At 48.9% G+C, this 23,765-nt stretch overlaps 1 protein-coding gene across 1 annotated transcript in view; it reads right to left on the reverse strand.

The window, feature by feature from the left end:
• Nucleotides 1-552: 552 nt before the first annotated feature.
• LOC115142168 (adhesion G protein-coupled receptor B1-like) overlaps nt 553-23,765 on the reverse strand; it is a 76,544-nt gene continuing 53,331 nt past the window's right edge. The window contains 16 exon segments of the mRNA XM_065008538.1: nt 553-3,020; nt 3,763-3,921; nt 4,329-4,364; nt 5,207-5,589; nt 5,592-5,873; nt 6,834-6,873; nt 6,983-7,078; nt 7,348-7,519; nt 8,843-8,941; nt 15,699-15,764; nt 17,578-17,663; nt 18,672-18,738; nt 19,182-19,251; nt 19,375-19,525; nt 19,725-19,827; nt 20,123-20,226. Of these exon segments, the coding sequence (XP_064864610.1) occupies nt 2,826-3,020; nt 3,763-3,921; nt 4,329-4,364; nt 5,207-5,589; nt 5,592-5,873; nt 6,834-6,873; nt 6,983-7,078; nt 7,348-7,519; nt 8,843-8,941; nt 15,699-15,764; nt 17,578-17,663; nt 18,672-18,738; nt 19,182-19,251; nt 19,375-19,525; nt 19,725-19,827; nt 20,123-20,226 (2,109 nt within the window). The 3' untranslated portion in view covers nt 553-2,825.

Consider the following 23,765-nt stretch of genomic DNA (forward strand, 5'->3'; position numbering starts at 1 on the left):
ATCTAATAATAACACACATCATTTTTATTTGCCTGGGCTATTTTACGAGCAGTTAAATCTTTATTAGCCGAGCGAGCGTCTTGCTGTCCAGATTGGGTGTCTGTTCAGGGGCTGTAAATAATGCTTAGGTCATTACAGCCACACGCCTTCCCATTTCTAATCTCACACACAAGCAGAAGCACGAGCACACACACATGGACGAACGTGCACACACACACACACACACACACACACACACACACACACACACACACACACATAAGCACACACACACACATAAGCACGCACACAAACACACAGTTCGAGCCCTCAATCATCCTCCAGGTAATTGGGTCGGATGCCTTGTGCTTTGACATATACATAATGGGAAAAACATTTTCCAAGTCCATTTATGGAATATTTTTAAAACATACAGAACACAAACGATAGGGGAATAGGGAGATGACTTGTTTTTTTCTTCATTTTTTCCCGAGTTTAAGACATTGGAGGGGGGGGGCGCGATGCTGACATATGAATTGTATATTGGCAGTACAAATGCACCAGGACAACAGATAGTTTATTATATAGATATATTTTTATTAGAAATATGACACATTCATTTTGTGCTCTGAAAACTGTACATTAACAAAGAGTCAACCCCAGTGAACTAAAAAGGAGGGGGCGGTGGAGGTTAAAGGTCAGGGGACAGAGGTCAGGGTTCATGTCAGACAGGTACAGATCTGAGGAGGGAGTGACAGTCAGTGATACCAAAACACACACTGTTACATGGAGTTACAGAACACTCATATTCCAGTACCCTGAAAAGGATGGGAGGGGAATCATAATATGTGTTCGAAATGGCACCCTATTCCCTATATAGCGCACTACTTTTAACCTGGTGTTAATTCCTGTCATTTGACCTGGTCAAAAGCAGTGCACTACATAGGGAATAGGGTGCCATTTCGGACGCAGATGTAATCTGAATAATCATGGTCATAATTATAATAATGAGAACAATAATCCCCAAGCACAGTAAGAAAGATATTTATAGGCTAAAATTCATTCTGTAGAACTCTGTTGAAATAATGACATTGCTGTACAACAGGACTCCAAAAGAGCCTTGTGCTTTCTCTGTGTGCAACTAATCCTAACCCCATACTGCAGAGTCACAACCTCTGTCATGTCCTATACAGTATTTATCATATATATTTTTATATTTAATCATTTCCATTGTCATTATTAAGCATAATTCTTTATATACTTTGTGACATGAGTGTCCTTCATTTTTTACCACCTGCATTTACCGAACAAGCAGAATTATATTTGCCACAAATGTACCAAGCCTGCTTGTACATCAAGCAATCAGTCAACCAATCAAAACACTGTCTCCTTGGCTTCTGCTGAGGTCATAGAGGCTTCCACCAATGAGATATGGCCATCTTGGCTTTCAGTCATGTCATTAAGGGCATCCGCAAATGAGATATCTCATCCTTGTTGGTCTATGCTGATGTCACTATGGCACCCACCAATGGAAGGGTTTTCCACCCTTTTGGCTGGCTGATGTCATCGATCTGCTCCCTTCCTGTCAAGGGGGTGTGGACTCTGTCTGACAGTGCAGTGGAGGGTGGGGGGTGGGGGGGTGGGGGGGGGCTCTTAGTTGGCATGGAGAGGCACGTGGTTATGGTCCAGCAGTCTGCCTCCTCCACTGCCTAGGCGTGTTTGGGACATGTACTGGACATGTCGTTTGGTTGGAACATGTACTGTATGTTGGGTGAAGGTCTTGCCCAGACCAGGTCCATTGCCTAAAGGCTTGGTTGGAACATGTACTGTATGTTGGGTGAAGGTCTTGCCCAGACCAGGTCCATTGCCTAAAGGCTTGGTTGGAACATGAACTGTATGGCTGGTCCAGGTGATCTGTTAGCAGGCTGGTGAAGAGTCCATAGGCAGTTGCAGTCTGTCCTTTTAACCTACACTACCTACACCACCCAACTGCCAAACTGGCTAACCATCCACAGAGATCTACCAGGAGGAGAGAGGGACTCAAGTATGTGTCCAGTGAAGTAATACTGTGGATAATAACAGACCAGATATATGACTGTCTGACATAGTAAACAAAAAACTGATTCCAGCAGCAATAAGAAAATATAACAAAATGCACCGCAAACCTGTTCTCTTCCCCCCCATTTAACAGGCCATTGTTCGCTCTCTCTCTCTCTCTCTCTCTCTCTCTCTCTCTCTCTCTCTCTCTCTCTCTCTCTCTTTCTGTCTGTATGTCTTCCCATTCTCTTAGTTGGGTCCTAACATAAAGGAGCCTCTCTCTCTCTCACTCACTCTCTCTCTCACTCTCACTCACTCACTCACTCACTCACTCACTCACTCACTCACTCACTCACTCACTCACTCACTCACTCACTCACTCACTCACTCACTCACTCACTCACTCACTCACTCACTCACTCACTCACTCACTCACTCACTCACTCTCTCTCTCACTCACCCCTGCCCGTTTCGTTGGTCATTGATCATTTGGTCGTTGGTTCTCAGAGTGAGATTGAGACGTGGAGCTGCGGGAAGGGAAGGTGTCTGTCTGTCTGTCTGTCTGTCTGAGAGCTGGCCTGGGGGACGGGGTTGGCTGCTCTCTCTCCGTCTGTCTGTCTGTCTGTCTGAGAGCTGGGCTGGGGGACGGGGTTGGCTGCTCTCTCTCCGTCTGTCTGTCTGTCTGTCTGAGAGATGGGCTGGGGGACGGGGTTGGCTGCTCTATCTCCGTCTGTCTCTCTGTCTGTCTGAGAGATGGGCTGGGGGACGGGGTTGGCTGCTCTCTCTCCGTCTGTCTCTCTGTCTCAGTCTCACACCTCTGTCTGCAGGTCCATGAGCTCCTGTCCCACCAGAGGGATGGTGGCGCTGGCCTTCTCCCACTCCACGTTCTGCAGCTCCAGGGGAGAGGCCGCCAAGGGCTCCAGGTCCTTCCTCATCCACGACGGGGGAGATTGGGTCTTCCTGATGCCCTCCCAGGCTCTCTTACTGGGTGTCTGCTGCTTGTCCTGTTGGATAGAGGGAGGGGCAGGAGAGGAGAATAGGTGAACCAGAGAACAGACCAAATCATCAAAGGGCAAGAGACATGCAGACAGAAGGAGAGAGGAGACAGACAGAGAGGAGACAGACAGAGAGAGACAGACAGAGAGGAGACAGACAGAGAGGAGACAGACAGAGAGGAGACAGACAGAGAGGAGACAGACAGAGAGAGAGAGAGAGAGAGGAGACAGACAGAGAGGAGACAGACAGAGAGGAGACAGACAGAGAGGAGACGGACAGAGAGGAGACAGACAGAGAGAGACAGACAGAGAGAGACAGACAGAGAGGAGACAGACAGAGAGGAGACAGACAGAGAGAGAGAGAGAGAGAGAGAGAGAGAGAGAGAGAGAGAGGTGTAGAAATGGGGAAGAGATGGGGAAGAGAGAGGTAGAGAAGGGGAAGAGAGAGGTAGAGGTAGAGAAGGGGAAGAGAGAGGTAGAGGTAGAGAAGGGGAAGAGAGAGGTAGAGGTAGAGAAGGGGAACAGATATGTAGAGGTAGAGGTAGAGAAGGGGAAGAGAGAGGTAGAGGTAGAGAAGGGGAAGAGAGAGGTAGAGAAGGGGAAGAGAGAGGTAGAGGTAGAGAAGGGGAAGAGAGAGGTAGAGGTAGAGAGAAGAGGTGGAGAAGGGGAAGAAAGAGAGAGGGAGTCAGAAAGAGAGAGGGAGTCAGACAGAGAGGGAAAGAGATAAGAGTGAGAGACAAGAGTTTCGTACACTCATGATGGTCTTGTCGCTGCCTGCTGAGGACACACTCCACCTCTTCCCTGCCTTCCCATCGCCAGGCGGAGACGCCCTGTCCTGGTCTGCACTGTGGATCTTCCTGTTCAGGTCCTGGAACATGTCCTGGTGACGCTTCCGTGTGTGCATGATCTTCTACATGGGACAATCACACAGGAAAACCAACCACCCATTTATCCACCATCACCATCTACACAGTGTGTTATATACCATGGTACTACTTTGGTATGAACAGAGAAAAAAACATCAATCATCCTTAAACAACAACATAGCTTGTGCAAAATCTTCTACATGGACCAAACACATAAAAAACTACCATCAAAGAAAAATCCTTCATTTAGCTCCCATCCACCAGAGATGTCTACAAAGCTTAGATAGAGTACTGTATATGATCTGCTATGCAGTCCCATGCACCATAATTGTAAAGAAAAGGGGATTATGTCAATTCTAGTGGATTTTTGGAAGCAGAATTGAGACATTAGAGACAGTTTGTCAAACCGTCAAGACATTATTTCAGAAGAAATGCAGAAGTCTGAAATTACCTCAAAGTCCAGCTCCGCATAGCGAGATTTTCGTCTCTGGAGAAAGACAAGAGGGAAAGATTAAAAGATACATTCTGCTATTATCATTATGCTGTGTGAGTCTGACTAGACAAAATGGTGATGTCTTCCTCAGCATTTTACTGTTTCACTGTTAGTTTCAAATCAGTTAAAAAGACTGAGACAGTTTCTCAGTGGAAACAGTGACTCATGACAAACTGAGCGTCCATGCTGCTTAATCCTGACCCCATTGGCGTGAATCCTCGCAGTAAACAGCTTGTGATCGCGTGACCTTTGTTAGCGAGCAGAAAAAGAAAGGCCTGACCTTCAAGCGGCTTGGTTGTTGGTTGCCCTGGCAGCTGCGACCTTGCATGAACAGCATTTTGGGAGGGAAGCGAGTTTGGCCCTGAGGTGAAAAGACACCAGCAGGCTGAGAGGTCTGACTGGTTGCCTATCTGACTGGCTGCCTATCTGACTGGCTGCCTATCTGACTGGCTGGCTTGGCACGACTAGCTGTGCGTGGGTGTGTGCTGGTCAGTGTAGCAGTCTGAGTTTGAGCTCCCCTACTGGACTGGCCCAGTCAAGGAGAGAATACTAAAACCTGACCTTTTTAAAGATCTAGGTGTTCTGTCGAGCCAGGCGAGATAGGGATATTTCCGTACATGTTGCCATTGCAGTGCTGTTATCACACAGAAAAGGATAGTGACTATAAAGATATCTCAACAGAAACCCTACGCCATGAATACAGTACCACCACATATTGACAGTAAAGGGCACTGGTTAGTTTCTGATATTTTCTTTGATCAAGCTGTCCCATCTCCTTCCCAAGTCATATGGTGAAAACATGCGGTTGTGTGTGTGTGTGTGTGTGTGTGTCTTACCTCCAGGGAGCTCATGGAGAGCGTGGACACGGTCTCGCTCTTGGACATCATTCCAGAGTTCCCAGAATCACCCTGTTCACACATGCTGTTGGTCATGTGGGATTCTCCGGAGACGTTCTGCATGTTGTGGACGGGCGACTCCCTCTCTGAGCAGGAGACACTGACCAGGTCTGCAGGCAGGCTCTTTAGCGCGAAACCCGGGACGCCCTCCACCCCCGCCGAGTTGGCCAGGTGGATGAGCCTGGTCTGGGGCATCTGCTGCTCAATGCTGATGTTGTACTTGGCCGTCGTGTCCTCCTTGCTGCCCTTTCCGGGCCGCCCCAGGGTGCCAGTGTTGTTGTTGTTAGGCAGGATGATGTACCCTGTGCCCTCAGGCCCCCCGGCCTCCCCTGTCCCCGTGGAGACAGCTCCCCATCCAGCTGTTTAAAGAGCTCCCCGTCACAGATGTAGATGGACTTGGCTCCCGGCAGCTCGGTGCTGATGCCCTTGGTGGCGCCACCCTTCTCCCTGCGCAGGGTGAGAGTATGACTGGGGTAGTCTGCCACATTCTGGAGGTGGACCTTGGCCATGCTGGCAGGCATGGTGTTGAAGTTAGAGCCCTTCTGAAGGGTCAGGGGCTGGGAGGATGGCTTCTCATCACCCTGGAGAGAGGAACGCTTCAGAGTACCTGGGGAGGGAGGGCAACAGAGAGAGAGAGAGAGAGAGAGAGATTTGAGAGGACGCAAAACTCAGAGATAAAGAGTGGGTGACTTTCAAGATGTCCAACTCAGACTTGGACATGCTATAGAAGGAGTGCAAACCTTCCCACTGTTGATTTAACGAGTGACTACACTGACTTCCTTGAACTTCTGATCATTAGCTTGAAGATTACGCCGTGACCCTGTTTCACTGCAACTGCTGGCTTGCTGTGGTGTACATCTCACTATTGAGCACAGGGCTAGACAACAGCATCAGCCAACTTCCTGTCAGCATGACAAAATATCTTACAATCACTCTCCAGTCTCCACCGCTCCACACACACTCACACAAAGAAAAAGTCATTTCACTCCTCTTATATTCCATCTCCCCCTTCAGAGGGCTTGTCTGCTGTGTCTCGCGTCTCAATGGCGTTTCTGCTCCAGATGCTTTTCCTGATATCCTCTCGGGAGATAATCAGATTTCCGTCCGCTCCCAACGGACACCAGAGGAGAGCCTCTATCTGATGCTGCAGTGTTGGTCGGTACATAATTATAGCACGGCCGGCCCGCTTGCCGGTGGATGTGGGGGAAGATGTGGGAGACCCAGACAGCCCTATTTATCCTCATATTACTGCTCCGCACTCGTTCGCACACCACCGCCCTATTGCCAAATGGCTGGGCTAAATTGCGTTATGCTGCAGGAATGTGGTGCATCTCATGTCAAAACAGTGTTTTGTGCTTCATAAGGGGCGGCTGCTGTGGAATGGGAGGGTGCTGCTAAAACACAATACGTGTACAGCAGACAGGGAAAAGCAGGTGCAACTTTTTAATGACAGAACTCAAAGAAAAATCCACATGCATAGAGAGAGTTGTATAGGGTCAGACAGACAGACAGACGGACAGACGGACACCCTGCATAAACTCACTCTTTTTTTTGCCGGTACTCTTACCTCCTCTGCAAGCCATGTCTACGTCTTTCTCGAAATCAGTCTAACGAAGAAAAGAAATGTATAGAAAACCTGTTAACAAAGAGCATGTAATACATATCAAGTATATTAGATATTGTTTAAGATGAAGAATAACGTTCCATTGGTACTACCATAAGCTGAGCGTGTCCGTTCTGGAAAGATCCCCCTGAGTCTCCATTCCCGTCCTCCTGGCGGTCCACTACCCGACACTTCACTGCCTCTTGAACCTACAGTACACCATCATAAACACAGAGGTCATGACCTTTCAATGTCACAGTCAGATTTCTCTCTGCTCATCCTCCTCCCCTCCACATCACCCTCAAAACAAACAATGACTTAGTTTACTTAATCAACTTTTCCCTTTTAACTCCTAGTGGAGCACAGAGCACACCAACCAATACATTTTTTTTAATAATAATGAATAAAAAAGAGTAGGAGACAGAGTATCATCAAGGTGAAATGTGTCAGAGTGACAACAGGGTAAAGAATGATGTACCTCTCGGCGCAGGATGCAATGCACCATGACGATGACGAAGCCTTCCAGCGAATCAAACACAGCGAACAGGATCTGGAAGAGGGAGGAGCGGCGGTCGGTGATGGCCAGGACAGCAGACATCCAGGTGAGGGCCAGGAGAGGCAGAACCACACAGGAGCTCCACAGCGACGCCCTGGAGGATGGGAGGGGAACAGCAGCCCAGGGCCAGGGTCAGAACTACAGTCAGTAGAAGATACACAAATAGGGAAAGACTACACTCTTGGAAAACAACTGTCTCTATTTAATATGATTTTCAATGATTTACTTGTTTGAAATGGGATCCAATGATAGTAAAAACTACATGTATATTTATAATTACAATAGAAGCGTGTCAAATGTAATACATACAATATCTACTCCTAAAAAAGGCATCTATGTACTGCATGTTGCCCTCGTTGTTGAAATGATTGGCATTATGTATAGTATAATAAACCTATAGCAAGGTATAGGTACATAGCTTGATCTTTTAAATATACTTACAGTAGCTACCGTACATATGCTAATATCACACACAAAAACATACATCCATAATCAATTGAAATATATGTTCCATAACTGACATATACAATATGCATGTACGTTTAGGATGTGTCAATAAAACATATGAGACCAAGAGCAACAGGAAAAGGAGGAGCTGAGGTGAGTAAAGGAGGAACAAAAGTGAAATGAAGCAAAGAAACGTAACATAAAGACAAACGCAAGAGGCAGAGGGCAGAGGTGTGATTAAGTGGACAAGGACTTGTCTTTCTTCTGGTCCATATGTTCCTACAGGACAATGTCTCTCTCTCTCTCTCCTTTATCAACATGTGTATTTCTTTCCCTAAACTCCTCAACTCTTCAGAGTCTTTGTTTCACATGTCCACTTGTTAACTCTGTCCTGAGTTGATTGAATGAAAGGTTTCTAGGTGTTGTTCAAAACAGATCCAAGCATTCAGACATACTCCCACTGAATAACACATTACATAAAATATAGCTACATGTCAGGCCTGGCAACAGAAACCCAAAGCGCGCGCACACACACACACACACACACACACACACACACACACACACACACACACACACACACACACACTAATTGATAAGTCAAGTGCACTGCCCGTGAAAACCTCCTCCATGCCGATACAGATGTAGAGTTACTGTATCCATCCATAGCCTGGGGGCATTACATAGCTGAAAGCCACTGAGCCTTGCACTTTCACTCTGGCCTATATTAAAGCTGTTTTTCTGCAGTCTGTGATTCACACACACACACACACCTTACAAGAACAGCACTGGAGAACAAATTCCCAATGATTCTCAGCGAGGGTACAGGGGAAGAGAGGGAACGAAAAGGGGGGGAAACAAAAAGATATAAACAAGAGGAGGAGGAAGTAGAGGAGGCATATCAAGGTAAAGGAAACAGAGGTAAAGAAAGCAGTATAGAATATGTGGGTAAATAGTTAGCAGGACTAACATGGCGTTACTGGTAGCTGTGGTAGAAACGTCAGCCGACGAGATAACTCCGCACTTGGCACATTTGAGCGTCATATTGTACAGTGGTACTGTCATCTGACTGCAAAGTAGTCAAATTAACACACGTTGTAACATAACACACACAGATACAAACGCACACATACACACACACTTACACTCAGAGTGAGTCACAGTTCCCTCTCTCTCTCTAGCTCGCTCTCTCTCTCTCTCTCTCTCTCTCTCTCTCTCTCTCTCTCTCAGGGCTAAGGGGTATGTGTCGGGGCTGAGCCGGACAAGATACACAACCACATGGGTGGATATGTCACTAAGGGCTGATTTATTCCTCAATGATTGATCACTGCTCCTACTATGTGAACAGGACAAACGTATAGGGGATCCTAACCAACACAGAGTGAGTGGGATAATCAAGTCAACAAAGGCACTATTGCGTTCCGACATTATTCTAATCATCTTGAGTGCAGTGACACTGCTGCACATGATGTCGCTCAAACTAGTGATTCAAAATAAGATTCATAAGTGGTTAAGGTAGCCTAGCAGTTCAGAGGTTGGGCCAGTAACCGTATAGGTTGCTGGTTCGAATCCCTGAGCTGACTAGGTGAAAACTGCCAATGTGCCCTCGAGCAAGGCACTTAACCCTAATTGCTCCTGTAAGTCACTCTGGATAAGTGTCTGCTAAATGACCAACATGTAAAAAGAGAGATACTTGTGCAGGTCTGATTCTTATTGGCCAGGCACCTGTATGTGCACTGGCATGAATACACATTATATTTCTCTTCTTCATCTTATTATTCACATTGTTGAATCCTTCATTTATATGCATTCAACTAGATAATGATGGTATTCTTATAAATTAATAATGCAAATGTCTAATTAGAGACACTTCATGTGCCAATTCATGCTTTGCATCTCAGTTGCGTTGTTTATTTAGCTTCCTAAATGTAATTGCTGTGAATATTTTCACCCCTGGTTATTTCTCCCTACGCCTCACTGGTCAGACTGATTACTTTATACAGGCATTACTGAACACCCTCTCTCTCACGCACACACACACACACACACACACACACACACACACACACACACACACACATGTAGGCATGTACACACACACATACACACACAAAGTAACACTCAAACACATGCACGCACAAACAATGAACTATGAACTCAAAGTAGTGAGTCGTGACAGGACTCTTAGCCTATATCGCCAATTAACAAATGAACAGTGTGTTTTTACGCCTGTTCATTACCAGGTGTACATATGTGAATGTGTGTACGTATGAGTGTGTGTTTCTGCATGGCTGTATTTGAACAACACAAAGGATAGACAATGAATTCTAAAGATTTCCTGAGAAGCTGTTTCTCCACTGGTACTGTAATCCACGAATACTGTAGAGAATCATCACAGTTCCCATCTAGCAGTCTATTTCTGTGTCACCCCACTTCTCCAGTGTCTGTGCTGTCATCTAATCTCCTCTCATCACATCACAAAGCCCAGTGTGGCTGTGGCCTGCCTCTCTCTGCCTGGATGCCTGGCTGGAAGTAAGAGGCACAGTACAATCTCTACAATGCCTCTTCATCATGGATGACATACTGTCTGAGAAATAATACAGCAATAATACACGAGAGGGTATGTGATTACTGAGATTATTATCAGGACGTGATGCAACAATAAACTGTCCATCCATAATTCAACACAATGGCTTGAAAGCTGCTTCATTATATTAAAATACCCCCACAAGAAACACACATCTAGAAGAAACAGAGTTCGAGAAGAACAGTGTCACAAAATGGCCGCTCGCAAAACAACAATTAAACCTTTGATTCCATATAGCCGCTGGACAGATGGATTAAAAATCACATTATAAGAAATACAACCAATACCCCCCTCTGCCATAGGCAGTGATATGAAAAAGCAATCAGTAGCTTTTGAAATACAACACCATTTCCCTCGTCTTTATGATGTGTAGACGACAGAGAGAGTTCAGTGAGAGAATGAAGCTGAGTAGGAAACTCCCATATACACAGGGACACATAGACCTGTTCAAATAAAATCCAGGTCTTCAATCAAACAACCAATACTCTTCAGCTTAATGCTCACTTCATTGTTCTGTCTCAACAATGTGGGTAGAAGAGATTAGATTAGATGTGATATCCTGTGGTTCCCAGTCGACAAACAAGGGTACAAAGCTTACCCAGTATACTGGTATTTCTTTCACATGGATCGTCCACTCTGTAACAATTGCCACTTTTTTCCAGTGAGCCTGGGAGGAGCCAGTCTGTATAGTGACAACTAGGGTTAAAGTAACTGAACAGCAACCTCCTAACACAGTGCTAACACTTCCTGGAAGGAGGAAGGAGGAAACAGTACACCCCACCAGCTCTGCCTGGATGGCTTTACAGTTGGCCTTTCCTCTTCTCTCCTGTCTTGTCCTCTATTCTCCTGTCTGTTTCCATTTTCCCCTACAATTAGTCTCTCATTTTAGGGGTGGAAAAAAGTGAGAGAGAACCTCACCAGGCAGTGAGTGTACATCTAAATCTCTGAGATATGAGAGAGCGGAGCTACAGTACACTGTGCCCAATTAGGCACACCATCTAGCAATCATTAATTATCTTGATTAAACATGTTAGGTATTGAAAGGCGAGGGGGAAAAGAGGCTACACCCTTCTGTTTTCCACGTGTCCACTCTGCAGTGCCACCCTGCCCCTCCCCACAGTCCCTCCACCCCTCAGTCCACGTATCCACCCTGCCCCTCCCCACAGTCCCTCCACCTCTCAGTCCACGTATCCACCCTGCCCCTCCCCATAGTCCCTCCACCTCTCAGTCCACGTATCCACCCTGCCCCTCCCCATAGTCCCTCCACCTCTCAGTCCACGTATCCACCCTGCCCCTCCCCATAGTCCCTCCACCTCTCAGTCCACGTATCCACCCTGCCCCTCCCCACAGTCCCTCCACCTCTCAGTCCACGTATCCACCCTGCCCCTCCCCATAATCCCTCCACCTCTCAGTCCACGTATCCACTCTGCCCCTCCACACAGTCCCTCCACCTCTCATTCCACGTATCCACTCTGCCCCTCCACACAGTCCCTCCACCTCTCAGTCCACGTATCCACTCTGCCCCTCCACACAGTCCCTCCACCTCTCAGTCCACGTATCCACTCTGCCCCTCCACACAGTCCCTCCACCTCTCAGTCCACGTATCCACCCTGCCCCTCCCCATAATCCCTCCACCTCTCAGTCCACATATCCACCCTGCCCCACCCCACAGTCCCTCCACCTCTCATTCCACGTATCCACTCTGCCCCTCCACACAGTCCCTCCACCTCTCAGTCCACGTATCCACTCTGCCCCTCCACACAGTCCCTCCACCTCTCAGTCCACGTATCCACTCTGCCCCTCCACACAGTCCCTCCACCTCTCAGTCCACGTATCCACCCTGCCCCTCCACACAGTCCCTCCACCTCTCAGTCCACGTATCCACTCTGCCCCTCCCCACAGTCCCTCCACCTCTCAGTCCACGTATCCACCCTGCCCCTCCACACAGTCCCTCCACCTCTCAGTCCACGTATCCACCCTGCCCCTCCCCACAGTCCCTCCACCTCTCAGTCCACATATCCACCCTGCCCCTCCCCATAGTCCCTCCACCTCTCAGTCCACGTATCCACCCTGCCCCTCCACACAGTCCCTCCACCTCTCAGTCCACGTATCCACCCTGCCCCTCCCCACAGTCCCTCCACCTCTCAGTCCACGTATCCACTCTGCCCTTCCCCACAGTCCCTCCACCTCTCAGTCCACGTATCCACTCTGCCCCTCCCCACAGTCCCTCCACCTCTCAGTCCACGTATCCACTCTGCCCCTCCCCACAGTCCCTCCACCTCTCAGTCCACGTATCCACCCTGCCCCTCCCCGCAGTCCCTCCACCTCTCAGTCCACGTATCCACCCTGCCCCTCCACACAGTCCCTCCACCTCTCAGTCCACGTATCCACCCTGCCCCTCCACACAGTCCCTCCACCTCTCAGTCCGCGTATCCACCCTGCCCCTCCCCCCACAGTCCCTCCACCTCTCAGTCCACGTATCCACCCTGCCCCTCCCCACAGTCCCTCCACCTCTCAGTCCACGTATTCACTCTGCCCTTCCCCACAGTCCCTCCACCTCTCAGTCCACGTATCCACTCTGCCCTTCCCCACAGTCCCTCCACCTCTCAGTCCACATATCCACTCTGCCCATCCCCACAGTCCCTCCACCTCTCAGTCCACGTATTCACTCTGCCCTTCCCCACAGTCCCTCCCCCTGTCAGTCCACGTATCCACTCTGCCCTTCCCCACAGTCCCTCCACCTCTCAGTCCACGTATCCACTCTGCCCTTCCCCACAGTCCCTCCACCTCTCAGTCCACGTATCCACCCTGCCCCTCCCCACAGTCCCTCCACCTCTCAGTCCACGTATCCACCTTGCCACTCCCCACAGTCCCTCCACCTCTCAGTCCACGTATCCACTCTGCCCTTCCCCACAGTCCCTCCACCTCTCAGTCCACGTATCCACCCTGCCCCTCCCCACAGTCCCTCCACCTCTCAGTCCGCGTATCCACTCTGCCCTTCCCCACAGTCCCTCCACCTCTCAGTCCACGTATCCACTCTGCCCTTCCCCACAGTCCCTCCACCTCTCAGTCCACGTATCCACTCTGCCCCTCCCCACAGTCCCTCCAACTCTCAGTCCACGTATCCACCCTGCCCCTCCCCACAGTCCCTCCACCTCTCAGTCCACATATCCACCCTGCCCCTCCACACAGTCCCTCCACCTCTCAGTCCACGCATCCACCCTGCCCCTCCCCACAGTCCCTCCACCTCTCAGTCCACGTATCCACCCTGCCCCTCCCCACAGTCCCTCCACCTCTCAGTCCACGTATCCACCCTGCCCCTCCACACAGTCCCTCCACCTCTCAGTCCACGTATCCACTCTGCCCTTCCCCACAGTCCCTCCACCTCTCAGTCCATGTATCCACTCTGCCCTTCCCCACAGTCCCTCCACCTCTCAGTCCATGTATCCACTCTGCCCTTCCCCACAGTCCCTCCACCTCTCAGTCCACATATCCACCCTGCCCCTCCCAACAGTCCCTCCACCTCTCAGTCCACGTATCCACTCTGCCCTTCCCCACAGTCCCTCCACCTCTCAGTCCACGTATCCACTCTGCCCCTCCCCACAGTCCCTCCACCTCTCAGTCCACGTATCCACTCTGCCCCTCCCCACAGTCCCTCCACCTCTCAGTCCACGTATCCACCCTGCCCCTCCCCACAGTCCCTCCACCTCTCAGTCCACGTATCCACTCTTCCCCTCCCCACAGTCCCTCCACCTCTGAGTCCACGTATCCACTCTGCCCTTCCCCACAGTCCCTCCACCTCTCAGTCCACGTATCCACTCTGCCCTTCCCCACAGTCCCTCCACCTCTCAGTCCACGTATCCACCCTGCCCCTCGCCACAGTCCCTCCACCTCTCAGTCCACGTATCCACTCTGGAGTGCCACCCTGCCCTTCCCCACAGTCCCTCCACTTCTCAGTCCACGTATCCACTCTACCCTCCCCACAGTCCCTCTACCTCTCAGTCCACGTATCCACCCTGCCCCTCCCCACAGTCCCTCCACCTCTCAGTCCACGTATCCACCCTGCCCCTCCCCACAGTCCCTCCACCTCTCAGTCCACGTATCCACTCTGCCCTTCCCCACAGTCCCTCCACCTCTCAGTCCACGTATCCACTCTGCCCCTCCCCACAGTCCCTCCACCTCTCAGTCCACGTATCCACCCTGCCCCTCCCCACAGGGTCTCCACCTCTCAGTCCACGTATCCACCCTGCCACTCCCCACAGTCCCTCCACCTCTCAGTCCACGTATCCACTCTGCCCCTCCCCACAGTCCCTCCGCCTCTCAGTCCACGTATCCACCCTGCCCCTCCCCACAGTCCCTCCACCTCTCAGTCCACGTATCCACTCTGCCCCTCCCCACAGTCCCTCCACCTCTCAGTCCACGTATCCACCCTGCCCCTCCCCACAGTCCCTCCACCTCTCAGTCCACGTATCCACCCTGCCCCTCCCCACAGTCCCTCCACCTCTCAGTCCACGTATCCACTCTGCCCCTCCCCACAGTCCCTCCACCTCTCAGTCCACGTATGCTTAATTTGATCCTTGAGAAGGCAGAGGGAGCAGAGGGGGCCCAAACAGTGAGTATAATATCAGAGAATACCATGGTATCCTACTGTGTTGTGTATGTATCCAGTCTTCTGGTGCCAACTCTGCCCCCTCTAGGCATCACTGATAGCCCAGTGGTCTGCTGCGTAACATTGGTGTAAAACAACCCTTAAACAACCCCCCAGTACCCACTGTGTAATCGAATGCTCACAAACACACAGGCCAAAGCACAGACTCACTCATCTAAACACACACGAACATACACACACCCTGTCATATACTACTCTGTGCCATGTCCTATACTTCTGTCACTATTCATTCTGTATCTTAGTAATGTGACAACTTTGAACAGAACTATGGATCACAACTGTGTTCTAGATTTTGCACTGCAGTTTATGTTTATAGTTATTCTATACATCTAGTTCTTGTCTAGCTGGTTTTAGATGGAAGCTGGGATATTGACAGCAGGGAAAGAGATTCTACAATTCTACTAGTAGGGGAGTGTGAGGAGGGAGTATTAAGCCAATCAGAGTGTAAGGAGGGGATATTAAGCCAATCAGAGAGCGATAAAGCCAGGGGGAGGAGATTTAGTGGGTGGGCCATGAGCAGGGCTGATAGCCAATACAAATCAACAACAGTGGGAGGGGCAGATGTTTTACCGAATAAGTGACGAGGTGGAAAGGGGGAGCTGAGATTGAGGTGTTCCTGATTGGAGAGGAGGAGCCCTGAGTGAGAGAGAGGGGGGATTCTGTGCAAACTCAAAAAGAACGTTTCAGACAGCAAAAAACAAACTTGTACAGTTCAAGAATAGATCATTGCAGAGAGGCAAACATGTTGTTCAGAGAAAATAAATACATAAATAAACAACAATACAGTTGGATGTACTAACTATGGCCAATGAGGGCACAGATCAGCAGCCTGCGAGAAGGGGGGAGCAGGGGTCACCAAGAGGTCAAAGGTCAACCCTGGGGTTATATAGGGACTAAAGGTCATGACCTCTCACAACTTTGGCGAGTATTGAACTGCACATGCTACTGTCTGTATTAAGTAGCAGTAGTATATATAGGAACTTGGCTGTAGTATGGCTGTGGTAAAACCCCATCTCCAACAAAACAGATGTATCAGATGGAGTATGTTTCATACTATAGTGAGTAGCATTTTTTAACAAACACAACAGAAAATAAACCAATTTCTATGGACATAGAGACACCATTAGCGGTGTACAATAAATCAAACACATGACATTATCGTGCGCTTTGAGTGATCTCTGAGGTCTCTACTCTATACCCATAGGGCCCCTGCTCCCCTTCCCTATAAAACAATCAAAAAAAAAGAAAAAAGAAGAAAAAAAAAGAGAAAGATGGATATACAGAAATGTACATTATATAGCAACACCTGCAAATGAAGAGAAGCTGAGTGAATGTGTAAAAGCAACATACAGTATATGGCAGAGTATAATGAAACTAATATGATAGCCATGAGATGAGCACTGATGCGCCATCTTGTTTCTTAATGGCAGGGTCCGATAACCACTCCAATCTTCCCTTTTCTTATATCTCCCTCCCTCCCCACCCTCCCTCGCTCCTCTCTTCTTCTATGCCTCTCTGTCAGACCTCATCCTCTACAAATCTTCCAATCATTGATCACTTTCTGTCTTATAAAAACATCTGCATCCTTTCAATATCTGCTCCTTTTTATTTCCCCGCTCTCACCTCTCTCTCTCTCTCTGCTCTCAAGATATCTCACCTCTCTCTCTCTCTCTCTCTGCTCTCAATATAGCTCATCTCTCTCTCTCTCTGCTCTCAAGATATCTCACCTCTCTCTCTCTCTCTCTGCTCTCAATATAGCTCATCTCTCTCTCTCTCTGCTCTCAAGATATCTCACCTCTCTCTCTCTCTCTCTGCTCTCAATATAGCTCATCTCTCTCTCTCTCTGCTCTCAATATATCTCACCTCTCTCTCTCTCTGCTCTCAATATATCTCTCCTCCCTCTCTCTCTCTCTCTCTCTCTCTGCTCTCAAGATATCTCTCCTCCCTCTCTCTCCCTCTCTCTGCTCTCAATATATCTCTCCTCCCTCTCTCTCTCTCTCTCTCTCTCTCTCTCTGCTCTCAATATATCTCTCCTCCCTCTCTCTCTCTCTCTGCTCTCAAGATATCTCTCCTCCCGCTCTCTCTTTCTCTCTCTCTGCTCTCAAGATATCTCTCCTCCCTCTCTCTCCCTCTCTCTGCTCTCAATATATCTCTCCTCCCTCTCTCTCTCTCTCTCTCTCTGCTCTCAAGATATCTCTCCTCCCGCTCTCTCTTTCTCTCTCCCTCTCTCCTTTTGTCTGTGCTCCTATTCCCCAGCTTTTATCTCCCGTTTCTAAATTCTGTCTTCCAAAAAAAATAACTCAAGCAATTTCCTCATCTGACTCTTTCTTCTTCTCCTGCGTTCTAAACGCGAGAGCCAATGGCATCGCTAGCCCCACCCCCAAGCGTATGCCCCCAGGCTGGTGATTGGTGGACCAGTGAGATGGATGTGTGGTAGGATAAGGCATACCCTGCCCTCTCCTTCAGTTTCATATCAGTAATGCCGTCTTTGGACACCAGTTTGTTAAATACGAGAATCCCGATAACCATGTTAACCTGTCAGAGAGAAAAGAGAGATGTGAACGAAGCAGCCAGATACAGAGAAACTCTACAACCTCTCTGTCAGTCTGACATGGGACTACAGACATGAGTATGATGCATGCATGTGAATTATGTCAGTTCCACACATAAAGAGAATAGCTTTACATATCAAACCTGCAGTATGTACGCTACCGTTCAAAAGTTTTGGGGTCACTTAGGCATTTCCTTGTTCTTGAAAGAAAAGCACTTTTTTTTTGTCCATGAAAATAACATCAAACTGATCGGAAATGCAGTGTAGACATTGTTAATGTTGTAAATGACTATTGTAGCTGGAAACGGCTGATTTTTAATGGAATATCTACATAGGCGTACAGAGGCCCATTATCAGCAACCATCACTCCTGTGTTCCAATGGCACGTTGTGTTAGCTAATCCAAGTTTATCATTTTAAAAGGCTCGTTGATCATTAGAAAACCCTTTTGAAATTATGTTAGCACAGCTGAGAACTGTTGTCCTGATTAAAAAAGCAATAAAACCGTCCTTCTTTAGACCAGTTGAGTTTCTGGAGCATCAGCATTTGTAAAATGTCTACGTTGTACTTCTGATCAATTTGATGTTATTTTAATGGACAAGAAATTTGCTATTCTTTCAAAAACAAGGACATTTCTAAGTGACCCCTAACTTTTGAATGGTAGTGTATATAAAGTTGTAACTGCTAAGTCAAGGTAATGTAGTTACATGTAGTTAGACAAGTGGTAGAAATCTTGCACATAGGGTCCATTGATGACTATACATGGTTGATGAAGATGTTAGTTAAGATAATGTACAATCTATTGACTGGCTATAACCAATAGTAGTATGTAGTATGTTGACTGCATTAAGCCAAAATGTTAAGTTTACGGTTAGGTCAAGATAAGCATTACAGTATCTGACATATGTCTGTGGCTAAATGTTCATCTAAGATCAGTAAAGCAACAAAGTTTTCTCAGACAAATAGAGGCTGAGACAGAGAGATAGGAAGTACCAAGACTACAGCGGCAGCCGGTCCCACAAACGCATAAAGCAGACCACCTTCCAGAGACAGCCAGCAGCTGAGAGAGAAAGAAGAAGAGAGGGAGGAGCAAAGGAAAAAGTCAGGAAGAGAGAGTGACACCCAGAGAAGACAAATGAAAAGAAAGAAAGGTGGCATGAGAAAAAAAGGATGGATAAATTGTAAAAAATAAAAAATTTAAAAAAAGATGGTGTAAGAAAGAGAGAAAAGGAGGGAGGGGTAGAGTGAGGAGAGGAAGAGGTCAAGTCAGATACCAGCACTCAATTCACACAAATACAACCCCCACGTATAAGGATTCTGTATCACATGTCTTAAATGCTCTTTAAACAGTTAGCTAATCCAATATGGAAAGGTTTAGAAGAAGAGAGTTCTGGAGGTATACAGGTATATAGAAAGAAAGATACAGAAAGAGAGAGAGACAAAAGTACATTTGTCTAGACAAAGGGAGACACACAGCAACAATATCAGGGATAGCAGACTCACTAGTTGACAGTGCCATATCCCTTAGCTTTGGTGAAACCCACAGAGACTGCCACAACCAGAGCAGGTAGACCTAAGGAGGAGGAGGGGGAAGGGTCAGTACTGGGAAGGGATGGGACGGACACACAGATGGACAGACAGAGAAACAGATAAAACTGATCCCCCCCCCCCCCCCCCTTGCCCCCAGCATCCTCACCCCAGCCCAGACACAGGAATCGCTTGCGGATGATGCGGTTCCTCAGCCGGCCAGTCACGGCCATGTATGACTGCCACGCCTCTGTCAGAACCCAACAGAACGACGACAGGAAGAAGAAATGCAGGAAAGCAGCGACCAGTGTGCAGATCACCTGAGAGAGGGAGAGAACACAAGATAGGAAGAGAGGGACAGAGAGTGAGGGAGAAAGAGAACAAGAGGGGGAGAAAGAAGGAGAGTGTGAGGGGGGTTGAAAGAGGGAACAGGGAAGAGAAGAAGAGATGTGAGTAAAGGATCTTTACAAGACCTTGAGAGAGTGCATGGTAAGATACAGCTTGTTCATTGGCTCTTACCTTGTTCCGTGTCTGCGTCTGACCAATGAGGATGAGGGCGTTGGAGGAGATGATGGAGAGGCAGAAGTTGATGAGGATGACGGAGCGCTCGGAGCGAATGTACCTGAGGAGAGACAACATGTTGAGGGGTCCACACCTTTCCCAGTTGACCGTCAACCATCAACAACCACACCCATACTTCCTTCACTTAAACGGTTCAAAAGCTCTAGCCTTTTCACACTATCAAGCCAACCTGAACCGCAGTAGGCTGGCTCAGATTTAGTCCACTTTGTCATTTCCAGCATGGTTCAAGCACCTATGGAGGATGTGTAACCAAACCAGCCTAATACAGGTCAGCTGGGCATAGTAACTACTCAGATACCACTCGAAACAAAAGACCAGAGTCGATGTGTTCTCACCTCCAGACCGACACATAGATGATGATGAGGAGCAGCAAGGTGAGAGAGGAGACTCCACAGCCCACCATCAGCGTCACAGAGGGAAGCTGCATTTTATCCATGTTCTGCAGGAGACACACATACAGTCAACACACAGACTGTTGGGACTGTAAAGACATGTAAAGAAGCCGTCTTCTTCTCCTTTTAAGAGCAGATTCTTTCTTCCACTCTCCTGGTTCATGACTGCAAAGCTAAAACAGCCACACACACAGGACCCCCCAACCCACACACACACACACACACACAGGACCCCCCCCACACACACACACACACAGGACCCCCCACCCACACACACACACACACAGGACCCCCCACCCACACACACACACACACAGGACCCCCCACCCACACACACACACACACACACAGGACCCCCCCACCCACACACACACACACACACACACACAGACATGTGCAGTGTCGTGTACAGAGGTAGGTATATCTGGTATCTTTGATAAAAAGAGCAGGTAGCTGGAGAAAGGCTGGCAGGCAGGCTGCTGTTTGGGCCTTGGCTGGATATGGCCTTGGCTGGATATGGAGCAAGGTGACTCCAAGGTTAATCACCACAAAGATTCTTAGCTGAAGGCCATGAAGCACATTTTGACAGATTATTTTGTCAGACGTGTAGTCTGATTCAGCCAGATTCAAACGTTCTACTATGAAACACAGCAAGATAAACCTCCTCCTGTGAAAGCATCGACAACAACAGATCGCCGTCTCTATGTTCCCGCAGCAGCCATTATCTTAGTTGCCATGGTGATGCAGGATTTCGGTACGGTAGCGTGGCAGCAGAGGCAGTGATGGAAGGAAGGCTGCAGCAACCCACTGACCCTGCGTCTGCTTTATGCATCTCACTGGTGTGTGTGTCTGTGTGTTTAAGAGCGTGTCTGTGTGTGTATTTCAGACACAATTCCCAAACTTGACTCATACATGCTTAGCAGCACTGACTGACGAGTGTTCCCTGCTGTGGCCTGAACAGTGTGAAAGCTGGCAGACAGTGTATCTATCTGAGGGAGCAGTGCAGCATGCAGGCTCACATGCATGTCATCCTGGGCACTGGCATGCCACTCTCCCAATGCAGGCCAGGCGTGTGTGTTGACTGCGTTCCTCAATATACCATTGTGTGCTCTACACGGCAGTGCTAACAGCAAGCCATATCCAACATGTGGGTATGACCTGTAGACTAGAGGATGTTCAAGAAGCCCATGTTCAGGAGTGTTGCTTAATGAAGTCTGCTTACTCTAGAAGACTAGCTTGATTAAACGTGTCATGTGTTCCAAAAGGAAACATGTTCTAAGGGTAGCTGTCTTTCCTAAGGTTTGCTAGAGGTGGTGTTGGGGGGTGGATGTAGGTGAATGGGTCTGATGGGAAGGGATAGGGATGGAGGGTCGCCATGCAGGGGGTGGGGTTGAGGTGGTGTTGGGGGGAGGATGTAGGTGAATGGGTCTGATGGGAAGGGATAGGGATGGAGGGTCGCCATGCAGGGGGTGGGGTTGAGGTGGTGTTGGGGGATGGATGTAGGTGAATGGGTCTGATGGGAAGGGATAGGGATGGAGGGTCGCCATGCAGGGGGTGGGGTTGAGGTGGTGTTGGGGGATGGATGTAGGTGAATGGGTCTGATGGGAAGGGATAGGGATGGAGGGTCGCCATGCAGGGGGGTTGAGGTGGTGTTGGGGGTGGATGTAGGTGAATGGGTCTGATGGGAAGGGATAGGGATGGAGGGTCGCCATGCAGGGGGTGGGGTTGAGGTGGTGTTGGGGGTGGATGTAGGTGAATGGGTCTGATGGGAAGGGATAGGGATGGAGGGTCGCCATGCCGGGGGTGGGGTTGAGGTGGTGTTGGGGGGAGGATGTAGGTGAATGGGTCTGATGGGAAGGGATAGCGATGGAGGGTCGCCATGCAGGGGGTGGGGTTGAGGTGGTGTTGGGGGTGGATGTAGGTGAATGGGTCTGATGGGAAGGGATAGGGATGGAGGGTCGCCATGCAGGGGGTGGGGTTGAGGTGGTGTTGGGGGATGGATGTAGGTGAATGGGTCTGATGGGAAGGGATAGGGATGGAGGGTCGCCATGCAGGGGGTGGGGTTGAGGTGGTGTTGGGGGATGGATGTAGGTGAATGGGTCTGATGGGAAGGGATAGGGATGGAGGGTCGCCATGCAGGGGGTGGGGTTGAGGTGGTGTTGGGGGTGGATGTAGGTGAATGGGTCTGATGGGAAGGGATAGGGATGGAGGGTCGCCATGCAGGGGGTGGGGTTGAGGTGGTGTTGGGGGGGTGGATGTAGGTGAATGGGTCTGATGGGAAGGGATAGGGATGGAGGGTCGCCATGCAGGGGGGGGGGGGGTTGAGGTGGTGTTGAGGTAGCTAGAGGTGAGATGCAGGTGGAAGGGAGAGCGCCAGTCTTATGACAGGGATGGGGGTAGGGGCATCTATTCTATGGTTGGGCATTCCACCCTCAAGCAGAAGATAATTGGAGTTTATAGTCTGTCTTGTTTCCTGGTTTGATGTGTGCTAGAGTGCCAAGTGAATTAAATCCTTTGATTAATCTGCACTGCGGTGAGTTCCCCTCTCTCTCTCCGTCTGAAGGAAAAAGATTACGAGTGCAGCCGAATGGAACAATGTCCGCCGAGACCGAGTAACTTTTACAGCCCTCTCTGTCTCCACTAATGGCAGAGCAGGGATGTGTGATGAGAATCACGTACAGTGCAATCGCCTAGTGAGACAGACAGAGACTTCCCATCCGGTAGAGGCTACGTTATCCCAGAGTTGAACCAAAGACTTCCCATCCGGTAGAGGCTACGTTATCCCAGAGTTGAACCAAAGACTTCCCATCCGGTAGAGGCTACGTTATCCCAGAGTTGAACCAAAGACTTCCCATCTGGAAGAGGTTACGTTATCCCAGAGTTGAACCAAAGACTTCCCATCCAGTAGAAGCTACGTTATCCCAGAGTTGAACCAAAGACTTCCCATCCGGTAGAAGCTACGTTATCCCAGAGTTGAACCAAAGACTTCCCATCCGGAAGAGGCTACGTTATCCCAGAGTTGAACCAAAGACTTTTCTTCCGGTAGAGGCTACGTTATCCCAGAGTTGAACCAAAGACTTCCCATCCGGTAGAGGCTACGTTATCCCAGAGTTGAACCAAAGATTTCCCATCCGGTAGAGGCTACGTTATCCCAGAGTTGAACCAAAACTGCCTTCAGAAATGGCTAAATGGTGATGTTGATTTGTTGGTTGCTGTCCTGTATCAATGCAGATATACAGGTATACATACAGTATCATAGTGTTAACAGCTATCCAACACCATCAAGATTTTCTGGGAATCACCATGGAAACAGTAGTTCAATGATACCTAGCCTGGGTGTGTCTAGTGTGTAGAGTCAGACTTTGGCTTTGATCATGACCTTCCACTGAACTCTGTATCTGACTGCATGTGACTCAAACCCAAGTAGGATTGATAGCATCTAAAGAAACATACATCTATGAATGAGTACTGGTGAAGCTACAGCATGAGGAACAGTCTCTCTGATATAATGGGAAACACAAAGCTGTTCTGTGGTTCTGCTGAGTTAGTTGATCTATGTCTTACTATCTAGAGGTCTACTATGGGT

Source organism: Oncorhynchus nerka, linkage group LG3 (assembly GCF_034236695.1).
Source record: "Oncorhynchus nerka isolate Pitt River linkage group LG3, Oner_Uvic_2.0, whole genome shotgun sequence".
NCBI classification, from domain to species: Eukaryota; Metazoa; Chordata; class Actinopteri; order Salmoniformes; family Salmonidae; genus Oncorhynchus; species Oncorhynchus nerka.